Genomic DNA, 27174 nt, shown 5'->3' with positions numbered 1-27174 from the left:
GTTGTTCTTCACTTCTGGGGGTCAAGTTGTTTGAAAGATGGAAAAAAATCAGATTAGCATCATCGCTTGCTAAATCCATTGAAGTTTTAACTCCCTTAACTGAGTGAGCAGTGCCTGCCACCCTCAGGAGCTGGGGAAAGACTCTTACATGTGAGTAAATGAAAGGTATAGCCAGCAGAGATTAGCTCATTTCCCAGATTTGGAATTGTGGAGCAATGAAGATTTACCCACTGTGGAGGAGGCACAGGTTAGGTGTTTACACAAACCAGGCATGCACAAACCTTTGGGTCCAATGGGAAGTACCCACGAGTGCTGAGGGAGCTCCTGATGTCACTGCCACTCCTGGAAATCTTTGTACACTGAGGATCCTGAGAAAGCAAATGTCATTGGCATCTTCAAGGAGGGCAAGAAAGAGAGTCGCAGGGAACTACAGGCTGGTCAGTCTTACCTTGATCCCCAGGAAAGGGATGGAAAAAGTTATGCTGAAAATTGTTTCTGAAACACATTAATGATCCGTGATTTGGAGTAACCAGCATGGATTTATGAAGGGGAAACCATGTGTGACTGACCCGACAGATGACAAAACAACAAAATTATTTGCTTGGTGGAGAAGGGGAGAGCAGTGAATGATATCACCTTGGGCTTAGGAAGCCTTCCAGCACAAGTCCTGTAACATCCTCATGGACAAACTGATGAATTATGGATCCTATTGCAGGTGTTGGTTAATTTATCTGGAATCCTGTAACAGTGTAGTTGTTTTCTTACTGGAGAAAAGAGACTGCATTTCTCTACCAAACTAGATGTTCTTACTTCATGTGATTGAGGTCTTTGACTTACTGTTTTGCTTTGTAAAGTCACCACTTGCAATTTACGTTACAAACAATCTGATTTTATTTAATTTGTGGAAATAGTTTGCCAACTCCACATCTCACAAACCAATCTATTGGGACTTCAGAAAACTGTACAGTTTGCAAGTTTATGAGTCCTGCTGATAGATACACCACACTGCGTGGATTTCCCGGGAGATAACAACACAGAAATAACACTTTTTTTTTTTTTTTTTTTTTTTTACAATTAAGGAAAGTCCTTGGTTAAAATTGTTGATTTTTCTTTGGTAGGGGAAGCATTTCTGCTTTGAACTCCAGAGCTGCTAGAAAAAGTTTAATGCCCAAATGAGCTGTCTAAAGACCTAAGTCTCCTTATGTTTATGCAAGCTGGGATCAGTGATGAGCCTTGAGAAGGTCACGGCAAAGTCCAGTCAATGATTTTTTTTTAATGATCGATTTTTTACTTATTCTTACCCTCTCTGTGTTTTGGAGCAACACTGCAAACACTGCAGTGTTAATCTGCCTGGTATCCCCATGTTCATAACAGCTCTCTCAGCCATTTGGGGGGTCAATTATTGTGCTGACCTTAATGGCTGCTGCATCAGAACTTCGGGGAAGATTTGAGACATTTTAAAAAATCTGTCACCTTGAGAAGGCAATTTTCTTTTTAAAAGTCCAGGTGTTTTCAGCTCTGCTCAGCTCCAAGATATAAATGGATGTCTGAGAGAGCCAGGTCTGAGCAGATCATCACTTTTGCTTAAGTGACTAGCAACACCCTCCATACTGGGCCAGCACGGGGCTGGTGAGCTGCCCTGGTGACTGCACACAATTTGAGCTGGATCAGTGCACAAAGCCACCCAGGCAGCGGCAAACTCAGGCTCTGAAGCTGCCACTGGCCAGGAGCAGGATATATGCACTCGCTGGCCTTCCACGGTGATAATTAATTTTTATGAATGAGAGTGAGGGAAAGGATGTTAGAAACAGATTGATTATAATAGGCTTTTAATTAAAATGTTCAAACCACAATTTAAACCAAAAATATCCCATTACTTATCTTTGCTACTTCCCAGGCACCAAGGCAGTGGGTGATAATGTAACTAATGATCTGATTGTCGCTGGCTTGCATAATGAGCTCTGTCTGGGGGCTGGTGGGATTATGCCATCAATCAAGGCCCTTTGCAGCATTCCCTCCTCCAGCAGGGCTCTCAGCAGGGCACTGCATGCCTGTGCCAGCTCCCTCCCAGCTGTGACCTTTATTGTCTCTCCCTAAAGTGAGGAGCTCCCATGAGGGGTGTAGAAGCTGGGATGAAAACTGGGATGATTTTCTGCACATGGTTATAGTGTTTCAAGAGTGATTTTGCAGGGAGGTGGCTGCTTTGCAGCTTTAACTTGCCAGTAAACCATTTATTGAAAAAGTTACTGAGAAAATTGAGAAAAGGAGGCCAGAAACTGGGTGCTGCTACCCCAGCTCTGATGCAGAGGATAACCAGGCACTGTCCAGATTAACAGGAGGGTGACTTGCTGTCACCATCAACTTGCTGTGGCACACCCAAGCTTCCTGAGGAGAAAGCTGTTTGAAAATCCCATGGGAGCTTTCAAGTAGCTGAGCTGAATGCAGACTTGGGTGGTTGTGCTCAAAGCACGATAACCACCACAGCACCTGAGTGGGGCTTTCAAGGACCAGTGTGGGGTGTGTCAGACTCCAGGGCTCGTCCTTACCAGCCCATCTTGTCCTGCTGCAGGCTGCCTTGCAGGTCTGAACTTCCCCCAGGCACCAGCATTACTTTCAGGCCACCTTAAAACAGCTTTTGAACAGCTCAAGTGTCTCTGCATTGAGTGAAGATAGATCATCTTAAAGTTTGTGTCATCACTCACTCTGATTAGAGCTCTCTCCCTCCCTGTTGCTGGATTGCCCCCAGTTAACTTACCGTAAATTAGGCATCATCTCATTTAACTATTATGAGATCAAAAACAGCAGAAGGTTAAAAAATGCACCAGTCCATTAACTCCTATTGTCCCCACTGCCTGGCTCCTGTGAATGCATCTCAGCAGGGCTGCAAAGGGTCAGGGGGCTTCCTGAGACACCAGGAGAATCCAGCTTCTGGCCCAGGGCACACTGAAGCTCTGTGACCAGCTCTGGGGCTGGGAGTGGCTCCTGATGCTCCCCTGGGGACAGCTCAGCCCTGGGAGTGGGCTGGCAGCGAGCTGGCCCAGCACTGGGACAGGATATGGCTGGGCCCCCAGCCCAACCCAGGCTGACAGCAGTGGGGCTCACAAGTTCCCTCCCTTGGCACCTGGGGCCACCTCAAAGCTCAGTACAGCCCATGCGGTCTGGGAGGGGTTTTGGCATCTCCCCGGCAGCAGTCAGGGGCTACCTGTATTCCCATGTTTTAATGCAGGGAGACAAGCTTTTTTGGTACTAAATTCTATTCAGGTCCCACACGAGGAGGGGTTTTCAGCCAGAAAATTCTCTTACAACCACCTTTAGCATTACAATTCAGTCTCTCAGCAGGAGACAACATTTTTCCCAACCAGAGCTCTACAATGGTTTCCCTTTGCCTTCCTTCAGGCAAATGTTTCCACAGGCACACAGGCCATTAAATCCATTTTCTGATCTATTAATACGTACAGGTTGCATTCTTTGGGAGAGCTGCCAAACTGCTCAAGGCACCTCAAAACATGAGCCGAACCTATCAGGTTTTCCACAGTCAGGCTCCAACTCCATGACTTGAAGCGTGCCTTTATCTCCATGAAATTCAGACCTGTGACACCAGGAAAAGGAGGAGAAAAGCAGCAGCTGCCCCCAAAGGGGGAGTAACTAACAACAAGCCAGAAAAGAAATATGCACATACTAAAATGTAATTAAAAAACATTGTTCATACCTTGCCACTTGGAAATTTTCCAACTATACTGAACCCATTCATTTATAAAACAAATTTCCTGGCATGCAGACTTAATTTACATAAGGAAGGCATTGTGCCACAGATTTACCTGTTGCAAATTGTCCTCATTCAAGATGCTGCGGTGTTATTTGGAGCGTTATTGTGTAAGGCTTCATTTTTATCCACATGTGGAGTTGTATTTTGTTTGTGAAACAAGAGGCAACAGGACATTTTCTACCACTACTGTTGCTAGCAGTGCTTTAGTCATTGTACTTTGAAACAAAACCTGGCTTTGAGCAGCAGCTCACAAAAGGCCACCCTCAGCAATCTATGAAAAGCTGGCATCTGTGCAGCCTGTTACATGGATGTTTTTGAGTTAGAAACCCATCGTGCAACCTTCAGTCACAATTCTGGAGGAAAGCAAGTGATGTCTGCCATATATAATGCATTACCTAACTGGAGTGCATTTCTCAGTGCCTTTGAAAAGAAAAGCTAGTGCCAGCTTTTGCCCTCTGCACAATGGAGGGTGAGGAAGGGAGGAGAAGACCACTCCACATGCAAAGCTCGTTCAGCACCTGATGCTCCAAACAGGATCCAAGATTTACCAAAAGGAACCGTGAAAAAACCCCTTTTGGGTGACCCCACTTCCGTCTACACTTGTGAAGACTCTTGTCAGATTGACCAAAATCCTTACCCTTTGACTTTTCAGAAGTCAATGCTGCTTGGTTGTGTTGGGCTGTACTGGCCTGCAGTATTCCATGCAGCAGAGATTACTGACTTCTGCCTACAATTTTGTGCTTAGTCTTGTAAACAGACCTACCTGTGATCTCTCCAATCAGCCAACAGGAGCATCTGTCTAAAAAAAAGATCAGGGAATGCTGCTCTAAAATCCTTTTATCATACAGAAAGAATATATTTTATAGCAAGACCTTGATTTAAAAAAAATAAAACACAACAAAACATAAGGCCTAGAAGAGAGAGCTTGGTCAATGGTGTTTTGGCAGAACAGACCTCTCAAGAGAAGCTGGGGTGGGTGCTGGGAAGATGTTTCATGATTCCTTTCTTGCCTCCAGCTTTGATCACTTCTGTCACATTGCCAGATACTGGACAAATGAGAACCGTGAAAAATTCACTTTTGTTACAAAATTTATTTCTGCTCTGTGGATACAAATCCCAAACATCAACAAACAAATTCCAGTGGAAAAATACCAGTCATTAACAATGAAAACTTTTATTATTATTTAATAAATAGAACTTTGGCATTCAAAATTCTAGCTGTAAACCCTACTTTAAAAAAAATTACAAAAAGAGGCAAGAACAACAAGCCTAAAGCTGAGCCAGCCAGTGGCTCCCTTACTTTTTACAATGAACACATTGTGATTAAGTCATGACAACTCTATTTACATATGAGGTATTCTGAGCAGTTCAAAAATTGAACCCAATTTACAAAACTACCAGTCTTCAGGGACTGATCCAGTACATATGTCAGCTGTGCTTTTAAAAGAGAGCTCCAGACACTCCTCCCCACTGAACTAATGATATACTATAATTAATATACACAGAAAAAACACATTATGATTTGTGTTTCCTGCTCACACATCGTATTCAAAGAAGCTGCATACAACAACCAGCCTAACATTCAAAGTGTACACCTAGTACCTATTTTCAGTATTTGTTTCTAGACATTATGCAAGAGTTCTTACTACAAAAGCTTATTAACAAAGTAATGGCAGGTGAGAAGAAAACAAGGTGCAGTCATCAGCACGCTAACAACTTATCTGAAGTTCCATGGGGACATACATTTATTTACTTCAGGCTAAAAAGGCACAAAGGTATGCAGCTGTGGAATTAATATTGCTAGTGAGCTACTGGAATAAATCATCCCTTTAGATAACAACCATTGAGCTGTTTGCAGTGTAAGAATGCAGATTAGTTCAGATATTTTCTCCACTCATGGTAGAACTTGTCATATCAATGAGAAGAGCACAATTATACTTCCAACTGCACCTGCATCACACCACTGAGAAGGGCAAGGAAAACTGGAGCAAATTGTGTGCCCTGATGGAGAGAGCCCAGCTTGCTGTCACTGCCCGTACTATGGCAGCAGGTCATGGAGGAAGGGTTTGCTTTCTTCCTTTCCTTGTGCTATTACCCTTCCCAAGAAAAACCAAAAAAATGTATGAAACTAAAGACAGGCAGCAAGGGCAAAGGAAGGAAGGAAACCTTCTGAAGTGAAAAGGACGGAATTTCAGCTCTCGAATGACTTCATGCCCACCATCAGTTTCAAATGCTGGAGCCTGAGTGGGTGGTTACAGCAAATCTCCACAATTTCACACACCTGTCACACCACAAAGCTGCACAGCGGAGTTCAGCAGCCTAAATCACATTTACATGACTGAGCTGAGTTACTTCTATATAGTAAATAATTCTATATAGTGAATACATCATCTACAGCTTGTCGGAAGACAGTTACTTTTCATGTCTTTTTCAAAATACATTCTTAAATACAGTAGTTACTGTAAGTATCTTCTAGAGGATCATATAAATTCTACTTGGAACTGTACAAAATGTACAGTTTGCTGACAGCCAGAACAGTACAGTATCCATTCATCTGCAGTTGTTTTCAGCCCTTGGGATTGTCTAATAGCTACAGCAAAAAGTTGTCATGACTAAATCGAAGCAATTCCAATGTTAACATTCGTTAATCACCTCTGTATTAAATATGCTGAATGAGACCACACACACTACATTTTAACCAATTAAACTGTCATGCATATCTTAGACAAAGCTTATTCCATTTAGAGGCATCTGTAAACTGATGCATATATAGTAATTGCTACCACTACAACAGGCCAAATTTTAAGAAATCAAAGCAAAGTACTGTATCACTGTAAATAATCAATTGGTAGTCTGCTTCTTTGGCTCACACATCCATCATTTACCTCCCTACTTTAATCTGACTGAGGCAGATAAACTCAGGGGGTTTTAAATCAAGTGCTTTCAAGTCAACATAAATATTACAGGTTCTGTAACAAAAACATTAGAACACAAGATTACAGCACTGCAATCAAAAGTATTATGAATAAAATGGGATCCCCTCCCAGAGGGACTTTCAACTAATACTCAAAGAGCATAAAAGCTCTGAAGTGCTTGGCAAATATAAACTAGTGATCTCAACTTTGCAGTACAGTATCATCATTAAGCAGGAGGGACAGTGGAGAAATACCAACCAAGCGACAAGCTTAATAGTTCAAAGTGACTCAGAAGATCTCCTGCTCCCCTGTAATTTCTATATTCAACTCCTTGTTATTTCTATCAAATGTAGATTAATGTTTTGGTGATTTTTTTATAGGCACAACATTGCCATCTAAGGAAGCAATAATGTGTAACTTGTAGGTTTCCTCTCTCCCTAATATTTCTAATTTATTATCTGAAATGCTATTGTTGAATTCTGATAGGAGACAGATGCCATAAACTAAAGACTGCCTCACTGCAGGGACAAACCCAACCAACCACACCAGAGGAACGAGCTGAAGCCTTAGTCACAAAAGCCAGCACTGTCAGAGGCACAGCAGACTGTGCAAGCCCATTGGTACATGGATCATTGTTTTCAGTTTTGCACTGGTATAAAAGTACCCCTCTGATGCAGCAGGTGTGTATCAATGTGGAATTAATATTGTTATGAGCTACCAGAGTAAATCACCCCTTTAGATTACAACCATTGATCTGTTTGCAGTCTAAGAATGCAGATTAGCTCAGAACATCTTTTCCCCACTCATAGCAGAACTCATCACATCAATGAGAAGAGCACAATTATACTTCCAACTCCACCTGTATCATACCACTGAGAAGGACAATGAAGACTGGAGCAAATTATGCCCTGATGGAGAGACTGAAGTGTGCCTACAGAAAGAGTAGAGAAATTTAAAATAAAATGGCCTTTTTCCTTGAAGTAGACACTAGATAACTTCACTTGTGATTTTATCTAGACACTGCTTTAGTGCTCACAGGAGCTGAATCAGTCAGATTAATCTATTTGATAACACTATGTAGCAGTAGTATAAATAGCAACACTATTTTTCACAAATTAGTCCAAGTCTACTTCAGGACAGAGAAAACTGTCAAATAAATAAATCCATAGAGCTAAAAACAATTAAACCACTAAATTATAAAAAACAACATTAACAGTAACTGTTAAACAATAAACAGAAAGCAACACATCACCAGATCAGAAAACTGAAGATATCCACTTTTGCCATAAAACTGTTACCCTAGAATTAACTTAGTTTGAATTGCTAAGCTTTCAAAGAGATTTCTGCTGTTATCCCCACTCCAGATCAGCTGACTGACTTGCACTTTAAGGCATCTAAAACCTTCCTGCAATACCACACAAGTAAGTGATGCATGTATTTTTCTTAACAGTGTGATTTAAAAGCAGTTTTACTCTTTGCAAGTTTTTGTCTCCTTCAGTTAAATACTATTTTCCACCTTTCATAACTGGGCAAACTAACTTGCAAGGATGTTCTTGGAAACATCATCTGTCCCATGGGAGTTAAAGAGCACTGCCAAGTGACACTCGCTGAATAAGCTATGGAACATGGGCTTACTATTTTATGTAATTGCTTCCTACAAAAATGGAGAAATCAAGATTTGCCAAACAATGTGGAAAATTTTTCAGTCCTCAGATTACCAAGTACTTTACACTGCTAACGGGAAACATTCTGTTTTGAGCCTTCATTTTGCCAAGAGTCAAACACACGTTTTGTAGTTGTGGTAAAAATGGCTGAGGTGGTGCACAACCTTAGCAGAGGCCTTCAGGAATAAAGTACAGCAACATTTTGAAATGGAAACGACCTATGAGGAAAAAGAAATACAAACACTAAAATACAGTTGTTGGTTGTTTTGGGAGTTTTTTCTTATAGCCATGGAGTAAGCTGCGGTTTTATGTCTTGCAGCTTCTCTGGTTTGTCACAGACTTTGACCTATTCCAACTTCTTACAGCAATGTTGGAGTGCTTCAAATAATCTGGTTAAGCTCTGTTTTATGGACTTGTTGGCATAAAGGAGTTAAACCTGGGGTTTTTCTGCTACTGGACAAACAATGTGGACATCCATTGCTAAAAACATCTTTCTTATAGCCTAATTTTTGACAACTTGGAGAGTAATTACTTTTTGAATGTCCCAAGATTGTTCTAATTGTAATTCTTAGAGTGAAGTGCAGCAGTAGAAGCCTCTGGCTTCATCATGTACAGCCAGACATACACATGCATAGGTTCTTTAACCCTCTCCCCTAAGATCTGAACTCAGATAATGCCATACAAACCCTTGATGAAGGAAAGGACTGAGAGTTGTAGCAGCACGGCTGTTCCAAAGCTCTGGATCCAAAAACTAGGCAAAGTAATAAAATGAGCCCACATGAAGGAAACAGAGTGTCCAACTGAATCATTCTTCACAGCTTGTTCCTACATTCAGTAGTTTGGAGAAGAGATTTCTTGCAGTTTGTACCACTGTTCACACGATGACTGCCCCCTGCACACCGGACTCCCGAGATCCATCACACACAGCGCTCGGAGATGCGTGTCTGGTGCTATTTGCAGCCCTCCCATATGGCTCCTTAATGGAAATGCAAAGACCTGTGACACAGCAGGACCTAGTAAGCAGTTTGCTACAGGACGGGGTGTTGTCACTGAGTGATGCAGTTGTCCCCCATGTCCTGAGCGTAGCGGTCCGACACGATAGTCCTCAGCTCATCGATGTCCTTCCGCAGCTGGCAAACGTCCGACAGCTTCTTCGAAAGGGTCTCTGTGCTGTGGTAATTTTCACTCTCTTCAGATGAGCAGCTCAGTGCTACAAAAAACAACACCCAAGGTTAAAGCTCCAGCAGCTGTGGCCCCTGAATTCTGCAACTAGTCACCTCCTTGGAAATAAGAGGCAGGTCACTTGCTTTCCATCAAGACAAATCATGCTTCAGTGTGATGAAAAGTCTACAAAATAAGGTACCAAGTGAACTTAAACTCAATTCAGAGCCCATCAGTTCTTCTCTGAAAGACATGCTTTTCTGTCTGCACCAAGATCTAGACTTCCTAAAGTCTGATGAATCAGAACAACAGTGGAAAAAAAATGAAAAGAACATTTCTAGAGACTTTGGGGGTTTCTACAGCCACTCAGAAAAGAGGGCTAGCAGGTGTGTAGCAGCTCTTGCTGCATACACACTGTACTTTACCTTTCTACCTTGCTGATGGTTCAGTTGAGCAACCCACCCACCTGATGAATTCTAATTAACATTCAGGAAACATCCAAATATGATACATTCAGGTCAACACAACCAGCTTGTTGGAAGGAAAGACCTAACATAAACTTTGACTGGTTTTAGCGCATTTTAGGGTGTGCTTCTCATTTCCTGGTTAAATTTAACAGCTTAGTGAATGCTGAAGACTAGATGAACAACACAAGCGATGAAGTTACAGGCACAAGGCTTATTTCAAACACCTGGACATCCCCACTCCCAAATAAGACCTATACATATTCAAACAGTAGATGGATATTCCTATCACTTGACCCCAAAGGCTTTAAAACCAAAGCACAAGATGTGGTTAACCCTCACAGTGACTGCAGTGTGTCTCAGGAGGGACAGACACCTGGCTACACACCTTTCATTTCTAGAGCAGTGAACATATCCATGACTGGGTCCACATGAAGAGCCAGCTACCTGCTCTCCTGACCTGGCAAGGACCTGTGCAGTCACATGCATTTAGTGGCCCAGAGGCACTAAGATCCCAGCTTCTCCAGAGAGCTCCATGAGCTCATGCACCACTGCTCCAGCTGCACAGCAAGGGGACACAAGCTTGTCCAGCTGGCAAGTTCAAGCACCACATTAGCTAAACTGTTATTCCTTTGTGTCAAAACATTTATTAAATGCTGGAAAGTCAACATCACTTACATCTGATTCCCAGCAGTAAGGAAAGGTTAGGCTCCTTGCCCTGAGCTCTCTGGGTAAGAATACTGCACAGTGCTTTCAAGTCAAACAAGCAGTGGGACATTTCCTTGAACAACTGGTCTGCTACAGGCATCTTCTCAGACACTGGCTGCTTGGACTGCTCCACCAGCCTCATCTGCTCCTTCAGGCGGGCATTCTCTTCCATCAGTCTTTGGTTCTTTGTGAAAAGCAAATAGAAAAAAGGGGAAAGTTAGTCTGCAGCATTCAATGGAGCAGAAAGTTTCAAGCCACAAATAGCACAATTAAAAATCATTAATTTTCAAGCATATAATCAATATTTCTGTAGCCCTCTAAAGAATAGCATACAGACAGCTTTTATAGGGCTATTTCATGTTGTCATTACTTCTGCATCTTCACCTTTTAAACTCTCACTTCTTTAGACAGGGGTGGTATGCATTATATATCTGCTTGGGAGCCAGGATATTTAAGTACGTAATAAAGCTCATAAAGCCCTACCAAGGGATCTTATTCTATAAGGTTCTTCCTGGCTCTGATGTGATGGGGGGTTGGAATACTAGTGCTATTTTACTTACTTCAGAGAGAGTTTTATTCAGTTGCTCTATATGTCTTTCTTTTTCTTCAAGCTCATTTGTCATCTTCTGAATTACCAGCTTTTCTTGTGAAAGCTTCTCTTGCATAGACTGAAATGAATGAAAACACAGGTTAACGATCTTAAACAACAACAACAAAAAAACCTCCTGCAGTACAGAATCACCTGCTGTCAATTCCCTGGCTTTCACCCATAGAGCTCAAACTGAGAAATCATGAGATACTGCCAAAATGGAATTTTCAGGGTGAATCCAGCATGAGCACAGGTGCCTTTTCTCTTGAAAGTACTCATATTTATTCCACTACTTGGCTTTTAAACCTGCAGATATGTCTTTTCCGGTCATCTGGCAAAATTCAGAAAGAGGAATATTCCAGCCATCTTATCTGAATACTAACAATGAATAGAGACTACATAAACTCCTGGTGCTTTCAAACAGAGAGATCTCTTCAGCTGTGACTTGCCACCTGTAAGATTTACCAGTATTGATGAGAAGTCAGGGAGTAATGAGGGGCAAGGCAGGTCCAACACTACATGAAGTTTTTAAAGGTCTGGCGAGTCACAGGAGGTGTTGCAGCATTGACAAAATTTCCCTGCACATTCAGTTCGACGCCACACAAGCAGTGGGGACTCTTGTCTCACACTTTGCAAAACTGGAAAAAAATGGTGCTAACATTTAAAGACTTAATGTGGACTAAAAAACCCCTAACACTTTATTTTCACGTCAGCAGTAGGAATGAGCAGGCAGAACCCAGATATGATTACTTGTTTTTAAAACCATTTTTGTACACTTGACCTGCTGCTCTTTTAACCCACAGCGTGCCCCTCGAAAGGAAGTGCTGAAGTAACGTGTATCCTAAAGATAAGCTCTTTGAGAGAGCACAGCCACACACACCAGTGGGAGGAAGGAGGCAAAGGAAACACCCTGGGCCAGGAGAGGGCAGGAAATAACTGCTTCAGGCATTTCCTTTGCATGCTTGCAGATGAGCAGAACTTGCAGTGATGCTGAATTGTTGCCTTTAGGTTTTTATAAACATTATCTACTGAGAAAAATCACCATTACTAGGTTGGACTGAAGGTTCTTCAAGCTCCGTCTGTGGCATACAGATGTCATACTTAAGAAGCATGAAGTGAACAGGGCAATGCAATGCCAAAAACACCCTCCCAGCTTCATTAATGACTGTTAAAATTGGAAGATATTTGGAAGATCAAGTTCAGAGACACCCAGTGCCTAAGCTATGATAGATGCATTAGGACTACCACTTATATGTTTCATGTTCATGTCAACAACAGACAAAAAAGGTTTGATTGTGCAGCCTTCTGGAAGGGGGGAGGTGGCAGGGAAGACAGGGTGAGAAATATTAACCTTTCCCAGTGTGTTTTCAGAACTACATCTGCCACTAAACTTACATGACTCTGCAAATGAAGCAAAAAACAACTTTTAGAATATTCCATGTAATGTGCACATGTTCAGCTCAGTAACTGCTCCATGTAATGGGAACTACTAGAAGTAGAAATCAGTGTTTATATTTAAAAGATACATCTAAGATCTATCATTCTCTGGTTACCCTCATCTTAAAGCTCAGAAAAAGAACAGCCTGACTGAACCTATAGTGCTAAGTTTTCCATGTTCCGCATGGTGCTGTGAATTTCTTATACTTCACCCTTAATTCTTCCATATGCTTTCCAAAGTTACAATTTGATGGCAATATTTCCAGCCTGGCACAGTTGGGGTTTATTGTGACTGACAAGATTGACAAGCGTGCTTTGGGTAACATAGGCATTGTACAATCTGACTTCTACTCTCTTTTTTTGTACCAAAACTGTTCGTTTTGTGATATCCAAATTAATCATGTAAATATGAATTTGTCTTTAAAACAGCACTGTCACCTACAATGTTTCTCTTTCTAAAAGTGCACTATATATGCAGCACAGCATCTTGCCAAGGCCAACCAAAATTTTAATTCCTCTCACTCAGAATAACAAATCAATGAAGTAAAACCATACAGGAAGATCAAAATAATTTCACCATGATTACGAGCAAATAGAAACTAATACTGCTTTATATAAGTGTTGTCTGAAACACAATTTGTTTTCAGCTTGCAAGTCAAAACCAATGAACTGAAATACATTCCCAAGCATAAATTTACAATGTGGCAGAAGACATGGAATAAAATGAGATCATCTTAGCAGAAGATAAACTGCATCTCTGTGCTGATAAGGGATTTCTATTTCCAATGAGCTAATTTTCAGTGCTTCCCAGGTCACAAGTATGGAAGGCCAGGGAGATCAAGGATACAAAGAAGCTCCTATAGTCTACAAGTAATTTGAGGGCTGACACCACTTTCAAATCTTATTTTCTGTCCTCATATAAAACACCTCAAGAGGAAAAGAAAGAGGAAGTCCGGGAGAACAGAACAGTACCCTGTTCACAGACAGGCACAACTATTCAGCTTTTCCCAATCCAGCTCCCTAAAGTCATGTCAGGCTAAGCACACAAAACACTAAAGATCACTAGTCCCAGCATAAAGGTGATGGTGAGAAAAAGACCAGAAAGTTTAGGAAACATGGAAAGATTTAGGTTGGTAACATACCTAGCAAGCTGTGTCTATCTCTGATAAGCACAACATATATATGGAGCACATACGTAAATAATCTTAACTACAAAAAGGCGCAGAGAACCTCAAAAAAGTTATGAAGTTCAAGCTGAACTTCTTTTTAATTATATAACACCTGAAACAACAGCTACCTGTATTACAATTTTTGCACATACCAGTCTGCTCCATGGAAACATCTCAGTTTGATAAAATCAGTCTTTTTCAAACCTTCCTCAAACCTTGAGAAGCTAAATAAGTCAATTTCCTTTTCAGTTAACATACATACCTCATGTTGCAACTTAAATTCTCCTACTACTTCTCTAGAGATATATTTCACACACTGCAATCTAACAAAACAAATGCTGTTGACAGGAATCAGGCCTCCTATTTACCACGGCAGAGAAAGGAAGCAATTTAACGGTGGGAGACAACTTCTAACAGACAAATGACATTCTAGGAGAGGAATGTGGAAACTAGAGTTTGGCTTCTATATTTGCTGAAAACAGATGTTTGGGTTTGCTTAAATTATCAGCTTTTTCTATGACAAGAAATACCTTCATTTCTAAAAGCTGTCTAATCTTTCTTTTTCTCCACAACAAACAGCAGTCACTGAGTAACTTTCAACACTCTCTTAATCAGATCTATAGAGCTGCAGCTGACTCCTAGCTGACAATCTCTGTCTAGAAAAATCTCTGGCTGCAAGCTGGCTGCCCAACATCCAGCAGGACAGTTAAGGTATCTAAGTGTCAGAAACCAATTGAACAGGATGAAGTGAGATAATTTAGAAAGGCACCTGTCTCTTCTAACAAACTGAACATTGAAGCCCCTAAGCAACAGCGCTGTTGTACTTTGGATGATCCGCTAGACCAGCAGGATAAGGATGCAACATAGCAACAGTTTTTCACTTTTTGATGAGTACCAGTGAAGTGCTAAACCACAGAGATATAACAACTACACCATGAGCCTGCAAGAGAACATGGGTTGACTACAATCCACCCATAAGATTAGCTTTTTGGCATTTCTCCCTTTGACTCCTATTCAGAAAGATAAAATAATAAAATTAAACTCTAGCTATGTCATTCTTGTGAACTAAAAATGCACACAGTAAACAACAGAATATAAACTCTTCCTTACCTGCATGTCCAAAATCAGTCCAGTTATCTGACTTTGTTGATTGTCTATTATCTGGAATATAAAATTCAGCAATTTAGAAAACTTAAATCTCTTCAGATCATTGTCTAAAAATCAGCCTACAGGTGTGTAGACACAGATTCTAAATAGCATCTTTAAAAAAAAACAAATGACAAGACAGTTCAACTCTGACAGAACACAAAATTGATGCAAAATCAGTATTCTGAACAGAGACAGGCAGGTCTTGAAAAGTCATCTGAATTAGCAACAAATATGTAATTCTTTAGTGGGATGTTTATTTCTAAATCAAAAAAAAAGAAAAAAAAGAAGCGCAAGATTTAAGGTTAAAGATGCCACCAGCAGATTATCTGCAGACTAACCTTACTGGCTTTCTCATTCTTCTCCTTGAGACTCTCATTCTCACTCTGAAGCTGTTTTGTGTCCAACATAGGAAGCCGAATACCATCTTCCAGGCATTTTTCTACTTTCTGTTGTAAACTGCCATTCAACATGAAAGAAAGATTAGGTGGGTTAATAGAAACCAGAGGGTTGTGTGTTCTAGGAAAAAATCAGAAACTTGCACCATCTTCCCAACCAGAACCATAAAACTGTACCTAGCAGAATCCAGCCTTATGTGATTCATGCACCAACAGTGCATGAATAATGCAAAAATTCTAAACTATTCAAGTTGCAATGGCACTGACAAGGCAGATTCATGCACATGAATGCAGGTTTTATGTGCCATACTCTGTGCTGAGTGTCCCAACAGGCACAGCTAGAGCAGTACTGTGTAGGAAGAGAGGGCACAGAGGAGCAAAGCAAAGCTCTGCAGTGCTCACAGTTGCTCTGTGCCACTGGGGGAAGGGAAGCACAGGTCAGAGGCATCTGTGAACCTTCACAGCTTTGGGAGCATTAAAATCAGATTGTCTCACTGGGGCACACACAACTCAGAGGGGAGTCCAGAATCAAATGCTGTGCACCAGCAGTGCTGGTGCCCCATCCATCACACCCTCTGTGACTCGTAATGGGGAGCCCAAGGCCATTCCTGCCAGGAATGCTCCCACACAAGGGCATGGCCTTCAGACCCTCCATTGCTCAACCCAACCCATACGTGTAGCTACAGCCTCCATCTGCTCACCTTCTCTCAGAAAGGAAATACACTTTATTAGTGCTAATCTTGCTGTTTAATTTAGAAACCAAAGGTCACCCCAACTATTTGTAGGCTTTCAGAAAAGACAGAGTGATCCCCCTCTAGATTAGGAGAGCACGAAGGCCTTCCATTGGTAAGATGGAAACAATGTGTCAACAATTTGGCTTGGCAAGGTGTCCCAGCCAGCTCGCCTTTCATCATGGAAACCTTTCAGGCTCCTGTGGCATGCACCTTTACCCAAGGGAGGGACAACAAACTGCAGGAACATCCACAGATACTTAACATTGATTCTCCCCTGCTTCCCTTGTCCCTTTAATAAAACAAAAATTGTTTAAGTAGGTCCCCTAAAATAGAACATAGTAACAAAGTCTCCATGTCTTACCTGGATATTCTTGGATATCTGTCCCATTTGTTTTTTCATACTTAGGCAAGTTCAATGACAACACACTAGCTACAGCTAAATTTTCTTGTAAATACCTGCACCCTCGATAAAAAGGTAAGAATGGCTGGAATTTCTTGAAATCTTTAACCCTTCCCTGATATATCCATAGCCCTACTGACAGCTTTTATACAATGCCCCTTTGCCACACAGCTTTGCTGCATCCTCTCTCTGGCAACAGGCTATGATGCCATTGCTGTAGTGTCCCACACCCTTAAAGACAGATAGCAAAGAACACCCTAGTCTCACTCTTCTCTCTGGTATTAATTACAACTTGCCACAAAGCAAGTTGTAAAACCCTTACCATAAAAAGTTATTAGCATTGTAATAGATTAAGACTGCAATAGCATTAGGTCTTGACATCAGGTGGGGAAGCACACCCACCCCAGCAGCTGCTCATACCTCTGCACTGTTGTGACCAGCTCTTTTTCTTTTTTCTTCTGAGATGCCAGCTGTAATTCTTTCTCTCTGCACTGTGACCGGGCCTCTCCAAGCTTCTTTTCCAACTCAGCCATGGTTTCTTGAAGTTGCTTGTTTTTCTCTTCTAGAATTTGCAGCTAACAGAAGGTTACATTAGTGAGACACAGCGTCACACCAGCAGAAGGCCTTGTGTCAGACCACAGCCTTGCAGTGACCTGCTGCATAGTTTCACACCAGTGTCACTTATCTGACTGTGAGAAAATTCTAATATCGACAGTGCTTTCTAAAAGACTGAAATACTTCTCTTCCTAAACGTAAGGGTGAAAAAAAGATATTTTGAAGCAGTAAAATATCAGAGAACAGATTTTAGGGAGCTTACTTATATCTTATAAAATGTAAAACAAACCCCCCTTTACCGTACCTGTTTAGTCTGCCCTTCTATATCATCCAGTGTAGGAAGGTCAGCCAGGTATTTTTCTAATGTTTCAATTCGTCTTTGCTTTTCTTTGTTTTGCTCAGACTCTTTCTGGCATTTCTTTTTCAGGCTGTTAATATATCGGTCTCTAGTTTTAAGCTAGAAGAAAGAAAGAAAGAAAGAGTACATGTTTTATGATAACAGTAAAAATAAGCCTGCTTTGGAAGCAGAGGCTGCTAACTCTCCAAGAATTGTACTCTCAGCTGCATGAAAGCATTGGCTAAGAGCAGGAAACAAAACCAAAAGTTATTGCTCCCAACAGCTTCAAGTTACAGGCCCACATATGTCCTCAAACCACAGCTGCTTCACCTCGGCCCAGAACAATCCATGTACCTTATGAACTGAAAACACAAAGTTTAATACTTAAAAGGTCACAGACATCTTGTGTGAAAAATCTTTTCCTTAGGATTTTTCCTGCTGAAGCTGAGAAGTTTCAGCAACAAATGTAAACAATGGTTATCTGCTGCTGTGGAATGCAACAGGTCCACCTGGGATTGGCCCATGTTGGACGTTTATAATTAATGGCCAATCAAGGACCGAGCTATGTCAGAGTCCGAGGGAGCTGCCTTTATCATTCTTTTCTTTTCTATTCTTAGCTTAGCCTTCTGAGGAACCTTTTCCTTCTATTTCTTTTTAGTATAGTTATAATGTAATATATATATCATAAAATAATAAATCAAGCCTTCTGAACATGGAGTCAACATTCTCGTCTCTTCCTTCACCTGAAAACCCCTGTGATCACCATCACACTTAAAATATTGCTAATTCTTTCGCCCACTGAGATGTTCAAATGCAACAAATAATCAGGATACATTTTAGCTCCTCTAGATTAGGAAAACAACTTAAAAACATGAGGACCAAGAACTTAAACTACCAAAAGTGGAAGCCAAAACCCTGATTTTGATGCAGTCTGACAATCATATCAGAGGATATCAGATCAGAATAGCTGTTTTCTTAAACACCTTTTCTGTAGGCACCTTGATTTTCCATAAGCCTGGAAAAGACTTTTTGTATTATGTTACATTTGTTTGTATTCCTGGTACTTATTTTGCTTTATTACCTAGATCAAAAAAGCAGAAAGAAAGGCAGGAAAAAGGAGTATTTTCCACTGTCCCTCCCTGCCCTCTCTCTCCTTGAGAGCTTTTTGTTCAGTGCACAGAGTGGATGGGTGTTAAGGGGCAAATCAGGACTGTGCTACAGACCATGCTGCCAACACAAGCACTGCTGCACAGGTCCTCACCACTGCTTGCCAGTTCCTACACAGGGAGCAATCCAGGCAGTAAAACTCACAAAAGAGGAAGCAGCAGTATGCAATTTCTGCTCTTCCTGCCTCAGTGAAAAGCATACTGAGGGTTCACAGGAAATTGTAAGGCAGAATTTAGAGATGAATTATGCATTCTTCTTTGTCTTCCCACCAGACACTTCACTATATCACATTACTTGTATCCCTTGAACCTGATTTAATATAAATTAAGCCCAGTAATTAAAGAAGATGAGGTTACAGTGACAATGTATCCCTAAAACACTAATTAGGAACCCCTTGGTCAATGGCACATTCGTGCTTGCAATAAAGGAAGGCTGCAAGTGCATTCAAAGCTACCCCTGGGAATTCCATACGCCTGCAAAGAAACCCTGTCTCCAAACAGTTCCAAGAACACAGATATCTTTGTCTCATTCTAAAGTCCACTCTGAACAGTCTAAGAAAGCTACAAGAGAATGACTCCTGCTAAATAGGCTCATACAGGCTGGTAAGTGCATCTCAAAGCTTGAGGGCTGCATTTACAAACCACACTAAAAATAAGGATTTAATTTGCACAATCTATGCTTTAAAATTATATTTTATTTACATAATGAACACTACAAGATACAATACTGAACAGCTTTTTTTTTTTCCTCAAAAGCTTAACTGATACCTTATTAAAACTGTTACCACGATTAACATTTCACCTAGTATCACTTTCTAGGGTATATTCTCTGCAAGTCCGGATTAATCCATTACGAACACCTGAAATCATTACTCTTTTTTCTATCATGGATAGTTTAGTGATGTTTTGAAAATAACTCGGACACACATATACCAAGTTGCTTTCTAGCAAATATATGCCGCTGCAACAGTGACAAAACGAAATGTGGATCAGGAAAGACACTTACTTTCTCCTCCATCTTCTTTTTCTCCTCACTGGATTTGTTTGAAAGCTGTTTCACGATTTCACTGAGTTGCAGTTCCTTGCTCTCAGCGGCTGCAATCTTTCGCTCAAGCTCCTCGAGGTGGGCTGCTGATCTTTCTGAAATGTGAGGTTGCAGTGGTGTGCTCTCATACTGTGGTTGCTTATGAAAAGAAATAAAATAATCACACAAATGAACACACACACACACACACACACACACACACTACTGTACACTTGAACTGCAGAGCAGAAAAGAGTCCCGCATTTTTTTTTAGCTGTCAGGAAGGGTGGGGTTTGATTTTTCAAACATTGAAAGACACGGCAACAGCATGAGTTTTGGGAATCTGAAGCAAAAAGACAAAGAAGTTGGACACCTTTACACTCATAATAAATGCTCAAGAACATTGTGTGGCTACTTTCCCCCTCAGATTTATGGAGCATTGAACAAAATAAATCCCTACAAATGCAGATAAAAAGCATTTTCAAAACAAATTACTACCCCTGCTTTATCATACCATCTCCTGAGAAGAAAAACACTTTAAAATTGCTATGAATATACTGAAGTAAGAGACACTTTAATCTCAAGATCCTCCTAAAGCAGAACATCAATACTAGTCAAGGCTTAGAGCCATCACTCAGGAACAAGCCTGAGACTAGAGCTACAGTCAGAAGGCAGGTCTCCTGCCTTTTGTTCTATATAGCAAAACTTCTATCTTCACTGCCCAGAGACAGAAAAGCATGAAATGAAGTTGGTTGCACGTGGGATGAAAAAGGAGTTGCATCCCATTAGGCTTTCAATTTCAAAATTCTTTTAATAACATAAATTGGTTATCTTTCAAAATACTGTCTGTGTAATTTAACTAGCGACATTCCTTCAGCAAAGTATTAAAAGATTAAAACCTTCATTAAACTAGATTTGCTTCTATAAATTTGTCTTATAGAAGGCAAGCAGAAAATCAAATACAAATCAAGCAGAAACCCAAATACATTATAAACTTTCAATCTCCTTTAAATTATGAAAGAGGAATGCACCTGCTGCTTTATTTGAAGCATAACATACTATGATATGTGCACTAAAATTTCAGTTTCTGCAATATTGTTTCCTTTGTTTGTCTGGGTTTTTTGTTTGCATCTTCTCTCCCACCCCCCCACCCCCCCCCCCAAAAAAAAAATCTTAACCTACAAATTAGGTTAAGATCAAATTAAGTTAAAACCTTACATTCTGAAGTATTTTGTAAAAGAAAATCTGGAAGCAACAAAAGCCTAGACATTCCTAGGTGTCTCAAAAAGTCTGTATACCTAAGTTCAACTGAGGCTCCCCTTGAATTTCTCTGCTGTCACACAAACCACAGTCTCAGCTTATGTACAGCTGTGTTATTCCAAGTACACAAATAATGTCATGCTGAAGCACCCTAGCTGAGATCCTACTGCAGTGCTTGTGACAGAAAAAGATAACATAATAAAAGAGGGATAGAAAAGCTATTTCCCTGCATATCTGCCTTTAACAATCCCTTGCTGCATTGCCTTTTAGATATGCCAAGGCCTGGAGATGGAATTTGTGTGCTGTAAGCAGCCACAGTCTTCACACTGATCTGCATTTCTTGGTGAACCTTTGCTACCTCATCCTTATGCTACTTGATATCTGTGCTAGGCAGATGAAACTTAGGACAAGTATACTCAAAACACCACCAGACATTCCCTTTCAGACTAAGTGCTCCCTAGAAGCACTAGACCATATCCTTTTCAAGTTCTTGTCAAAAGGTATTCCACCAGTCTATTTGCCTTCTCATATCTCCTCCATCCATAAAATCTAACCATCTAACCAGGAGAGCAGTACCTCCTCCTCTTCAGAAAACTTCTCATGAGTTATTTTCAGATACTCTGCTAGCAAACTATTTTTTCTCCTACTATCTCCCTGTAGAACTACCATACATGGATGCTGTTAAAACTCTTACAGTGTCACAATCTTTCATTGCTGTTTTATTTTATCAGACTTTATCTTATCAGTCTTCAAGTATGAATAAGACTTGAACAAAACTTAGATTTCTGCAAATATAAAGTAAACTACAACACTTAGAAGGTCTTCTCTACACAATTTGCAGCTATGCAATTACACAGCCATCAAGAGTCACAAAAGCTCTACACTCTGGCCGGCAGAAAATTGTGAAGATGCTTTTAGGTGCCAGGTGCTGGGCAGTGGAAAACTTTGCTGAAAGAAAAGCATTCATCCTACCTGTAAGTTAGTCAGGTATGGTTCTTCGCAGTTCACAAGATGGCTCAGTCTTGCATGTTGAGCTCGTATTTCATTCTCCCTTATCTTCTGATGTAAACTGTTAATTTGCTGATTCTGCCTGTAATACACAAATTTAAATTGGGGAAAAAAAATGAATGGAACAGAGAATAGAAAAACAGATATCTTAAGACTTATACTGAAGAATACACTAACAATGGTATTCAACTATCCAGGGTCTACACTAGCCGTGAGTTTTTTCTCACTGCAGCCAGACTGCAACTGCAGAAATGCAATTTGGAAACTCTTATCAATTTTGTGTGGGTTGAGGGAGGCTTCTGTTGCCATCTGCTGCCACAGTTAGAAGTATAAGCAGGGAAAAGCATACAGAAAGCAGAACAAAACCAAACAAAAATGGCACCTTCACTTCACTTGGACTTTTGCTTGGCCCCTCTCTTTACCAAAGCTGACTTCTGATAAAAGCTGAGGAGATTTACAAATCAAGAGGAACAAAAAGAACTTAAGAAGAAAAGGCCATTACATAAGATAATCAGCACAGCTTCCCTACAATGTCTGGCTTTTTGCTTTGCTTAAGGCTTTCTCAATCAACTGCTTTACATCAGATGTACCTTCCCCTAGGGTAAAATACTGCACTGTGTGCTACCACAAGTACCACGCACCAACTGCTTGGCCAGTGTACAGCAGGAGCAGCATCAGCACTGTATCATTATTTAATTATAACACAAATTGTATCATTGCTTAAATCATGACTGCATTTGAACTAGGCAGGACTGCAGGGCAAACATGTGCCAGGCTTCTGCCCCAGCACAAGTCACAGCCCCATGAGGTGTGCAGCCACTCTCCAGGGAGCAATAGGCACCTCAAAACCTGACCCCAGAGTGGAGTTGTCAGCACCCACTAGAAACACACAGAGACCTTTTCAGTAAGCCTTAAACCAATTTTGTGCACTCTGTAATTTTCCTTCTATTTTATTCTAGGATATATTTGCATGCAAGCAAGAAATTATTTTTTCACAGTTTCACCTAAGCATGGAGCATGACTGGCTTTTCTGAAAACAATGATGCTGAACCCAGGTGACTAAACCCAGTATTAAGAGGAGATAAATGGCAAATACAGGTTAACTTCAAGGGAAAAGACCTTTCCTGTGCACACACTGGAAAAGCAAATCCTGCAAAGTATATAGAAAAATATCAAAATCTGTTGCTTTTTTAAAAATTTGGAAGGGTTGTATTTAGGAAGAACATCTTGGAAACATTAGAATGTGTTCAAAAAATATGCATTATATAAGCTATAAACTAATACCAAATATGTATTAGTTGGAAGGATGCCAACTGCAAATTTTAGTAGGATGCCAAAACCCAGCTGGAGGGACCGTTCTAGCTACTCACATTCTTCTAGCTAGTCATCAGCCAACTGTACCCCTATTATTTGGTTTACAAAAGCTAGAACATATTTTAAAAATATTGAATATAGTAAAAGTTATTTCTCAGCCAAATGTGTTAAAGAAAACATAACAAGAACATTTTTTTTCTGTTTCCCTATTTTTATATGTATAAAGAACAGCAATGGATGGAAAACCAGTATATGTAAGTTGCCATTTGTTGGTACCTTAGAACAATTTATTGAGCATGAATGCATAAAGAGAACGTATTTATGTGACTCTGTAGAAAATCTTAAAATATTTTGTATCAGCACAGGTGATTTTGAGGCTTCCCTATTCCCTCTACTATCTAGATTGAACAAGCTTGTACAAATACAAAAGGAGTATGCGACATCAGAGGGCTGTGCACAATTCTGGTTGTCATCTGTAAGATGGCACTACAAACAAAAAGCTTCCAACTTATTTTGGAAGATTAGGTAAAGGAATATGCTCTTAACTTGTTAGAGACCTTATAAAAGCCCCAAAATTTGTACAATTATATGAGAAAATATGAAGTCTCAATGACTTCTGTGCATGTCTGGTCACAGAGAACAAAATTATTTAGTATGAGTTATTCCAACCTATGAACTGAAGCAAATTTTTATTTTTTTATCACCTTATTACTTCCTAGACAGATCTATTAAAAATTCATTGCTTTAAAATTATTTATCCATTCATTACATACCCCTTGAAACCACTACAGGATTTTCTGTTTATGGCTGATTGTAATTTAGCGGTGCCTCCCCTCCCAGGCAGGATTTCAAGAGTCTGAACACTACAGCCTGGAGAATATGTTTTAAAATATTTTTGAACTACCAGTGTAGTTGGAACTACATGATTATATTTCTTTTCATAATCCTTTCCCTACCCTACCAAATCTCTATTGCAAAAAAAGTGAGACAGGTTAATCCAAGATGAGACAGAACACAGAGTTTAACTAGCTTGCTTCTTTTCACTCTGCAAAGCACGAAACTCTTCATTATATAACCTTGAAAACAAAATACACTCTAGAAATGTTTTAAGGCTGTGTAGACCCCACAACTTCGTCACATAACAGCTTCTATGAAAACAACATTAACCTCATGGCACCCTGAAACAAACACTTTGCTGCATAACCAGAGGGTCTGGTTTATTCAAAAGAAATTTCAGTTGCTCTCAAAAACACAGGTTGTCTATTACAGTGGGAACACTGTCCTCAGAAGCCTCCCTATTAGCAATCTATCAGCCCAGCACTTCCAAAAAGCAAAACCAAATACAATCAGCCTTTAGCATTTAAGTGCCTCCAAGTTTCTGTCAAGCTCCTCAACCTTTAGTGCTTCTAGAAGTCATCTGAGTACAAGTGGGCACAGCTCTGGGCATGGGGGAATCTGACAGGAATGCAGCCTTCAGTGCACAGAAACCAGACCTCACCTCACACATCTGGGGTCAGTGAAAATGCTGTACCTAGGCACATGGAAACTGCTTTCCTTCACAATGTCCTTATTTTTTTCCCCATAAGTGCACGTTACAACTTTATGCTGACAGCAAAGGAAGTCAGGTGTACTATGTGAGTGTCATGGCACTTTTCACATGGTTTCATTCAGCCCCTTTGTACAAATGCAAAAATCACTATTTTACTTCAAGTGTCCATCTTGACACATCCCCTCCCCTTACACTCAGACTAAAGTAGAAGAGAACTGGAGGCAATACCCTGATCTGAAGTCATCAACCAACCAAAGGAACTCAGAGCTGAGAATTTTGTTTAAATAAAATAAATAAAAGTTTAAATATTAAAATAAATCAGAAAAGACAGGAATAAAAACCATCCTTTTGGAACAGACATTTTAGTGTTCCTTATGTAAACTGATCTTCCAGAAGGAAATGACATTAAAAGATGCATAAACTGTAAATATTCTACCCAATAACTTAATGCGAACATGAGACTAATGACCTTGTTTTCACAAACATTTCTGACACAAATCTTTCCAGCTGTCCCTCAAGGTGTAATATTATTTCCAGAAACTGGGGTTGGCAGGGCAGAAACAGACAAAAAGAGAATCTAAACTTCTCTCATGGTAGGAAAAGACCGCCGGGAACAGTTACCCACAGACGAGTTGTGCATTGAAGACATCTTGTCTTTTTCTTCAGGTATAATGATTTAAAGGGATATTTTTTTCCTTCAGAAGGTGCCTGTTTGCTATATTTTTATCATCCTTTTTTTTTTAAATTTCACTGATATACTGGACTATGCCTTTTCAACCCCTTTTGAACCATAAATAACCTGAGATCAAATCCTCCCTGTACTGCTCTCAGGTGCAATCTTTCTGAGGGAACTTTGCAGAACTGGTAGGTTATCCAACAACATACAAGACTCAAGTGGTGGTTGTGTGCTGCTCTATGGTCTCCTGAACCAGCTTTTATGTCCCAGTTTCCACATGTTAGACATTCTAATTAGATTATTCACAGAAAGCTCTATCATTTTCACAAAGTAATGGCTTTGGCTTATTTCCAGGTCTTAATAAACACATGTTTTGCTCCTTTTTTTTTCCCATTACTTTCAACATTCTTTATTTTTGTAAATAAAACTTCAAGGTTTCAGTCATGCTTCACTACTTCAGATCAATGATATTTTGTTAGGAAGGAAAAATTAAAAACCTGTCATGGCAGATTGTACCATTCTCTCACCTTTCCTAGAATTACCAATTTCCCAGAATTGCCACCCCTTCATGAAATCCTAACACCAGAGATTAGGCTACCAAAGATGCTGATTCTGTGTAATTATTTCCTTGGCATTTGAGGAGGGTAGTATTCCTTATCTGTCTTTCTGCCTGCCACAAACACTTCAATTCATAATCTCCTCATCCTGTGACTCTACTTAAAAGCTGTCTAGAATTCAGAGGAAAACTTCTAATGCTACTTGACCCTAACTAAATCTATTGAAACTAGCAAAAAGAAAGTTAGAACCATAACTATGACTTATCAATGGAAAGAGGAAGGTCTTTATTTTGATTCAATTGCAGTTCTGTCCTTTAGCTCAAACAATCCCCTTTGAAAATTCAAGGATGAGGATGTGGGGTAGCAGAGAACAGCAGTCAACTCAATGTGCACAAGCCTGGACTGTCTTTAGAGACCAGCATTAACAAACTACTTAATTTAAAACTGATTCTCCTCAAGTCTCAAAAAATATTTGTATGACATAACTGACATTCATATCGTTTTCTCACATTCACACAGGACAAGTGTGCACACATGCTTATACAGACACTCACATATGCATTTGTCTGGAAATAAACCATATTTCTCAAATCTGGGACCAGTTCACCCATTCTCCATAAGCCCATCTTAGAAACCCACATCTGCCAGAGAAGCACTTCATCCCCCCAACTTCTAAGCTATTCTTCTTAACTTTAATTTTTAAATTAGCATACATTTAAGTCCCACACTCTAAGTCAAGGTAAGACCAGTATCTTCAAACAATTTAGGGACTTTAGAACAGAGCTTCCTCCACCACAGAGGGGACAGTAGTAACTTCTTAAGAAAACAAACAACAAGTGATGCTTACCTTCAAAAGTCACAAGTTAAGAAGAATTTTCTGCTTTAGGTGAAAATGTCTGAGCAGACTTCTTCAGAATCAGGATACAAAGTAAAATACAACATGGATCTATATTACAGATATAATTTATTCCATACTGCAGCTGAAGGTACTCTGCTTTGTTTTGTTGCTTAAGAAGTTGGATACAAATTTTTATATCCCTTTGTTTTAGAGGCATGATCTCTTGGGACCAGAAGTCCAACGTGCAGAGTACTGATAGGGAAAGAGATCCTTAGTACACAAAGTCCTAAAAACAATGTGAATACATTTTACGGAATTTGGAAGATAATGCCAAAGAAC

General features: G+C 40.2%; 1 protein-coding gene across 1 annotated transcript in view; it reads right to left on the bottom strand.

The window, feature by feature from the left end:
• Positions 1-4837: 4837 nt before the first annotated feature.
• Positions 4838-27174, bottom strand: part of CEP85L (centrosomal protein 85 like) — a 105104-nt gene continuing 82767 nt past the window's right edge. Inside the window, exons 5-13 of the mRNA XM_059468237.1 lie at positions 21866-21983; positions 19616-19792; positions 17411-17563; positions 16972-17126; positions 15361-15478; positions 14984-15034; positions 11239-11346; positions 10649-10862; positions 4838-9555 (exon numbers count right to left, since the gene is read on the bottom strand). Of these exons, the coding sequence (XP_059324220.1) occupies positions 9392-9555; positions 10649-10862; positions 11239-11346; positions 14984-15034; positions 15361-15478; positions 16972-17126; positions 17411-17563; positions 19616-19792; positions 21866-21983 (1258 nt within the window). The 3' untranslated portion in view covers positions 4838-9391. The remainder of the gene's footprint in view (positions 9556-10648; positions 10863-11238; positions 11347-14983; positions 15035-15360; positions 15479-16971; positions 17127-17410; positions 17564-19615; positions 19793-21865; positions 21984-27174) is intronic.

Source organism: Ammospiza nelsoni, chromosome 3 (assembly GCF_027579445.1).
Source record: "Ammospiza nelsoni isolate bAmmNel1 chromosome 3, bAmmNel1.pri, whole genome shotgun sequence".
Taxonomy (NCBI): domain Eukaryota; kingdom Metazoa; phylum Chordata; class Aves; order Passeriformes; family Passerellidae; genus Ammospiza; species Ammospiza nelsoni.
Note: the sequence above shows the minus strand (reverse complement) of the source record. Positions and strands in the feature narration are given on the sequence as shown.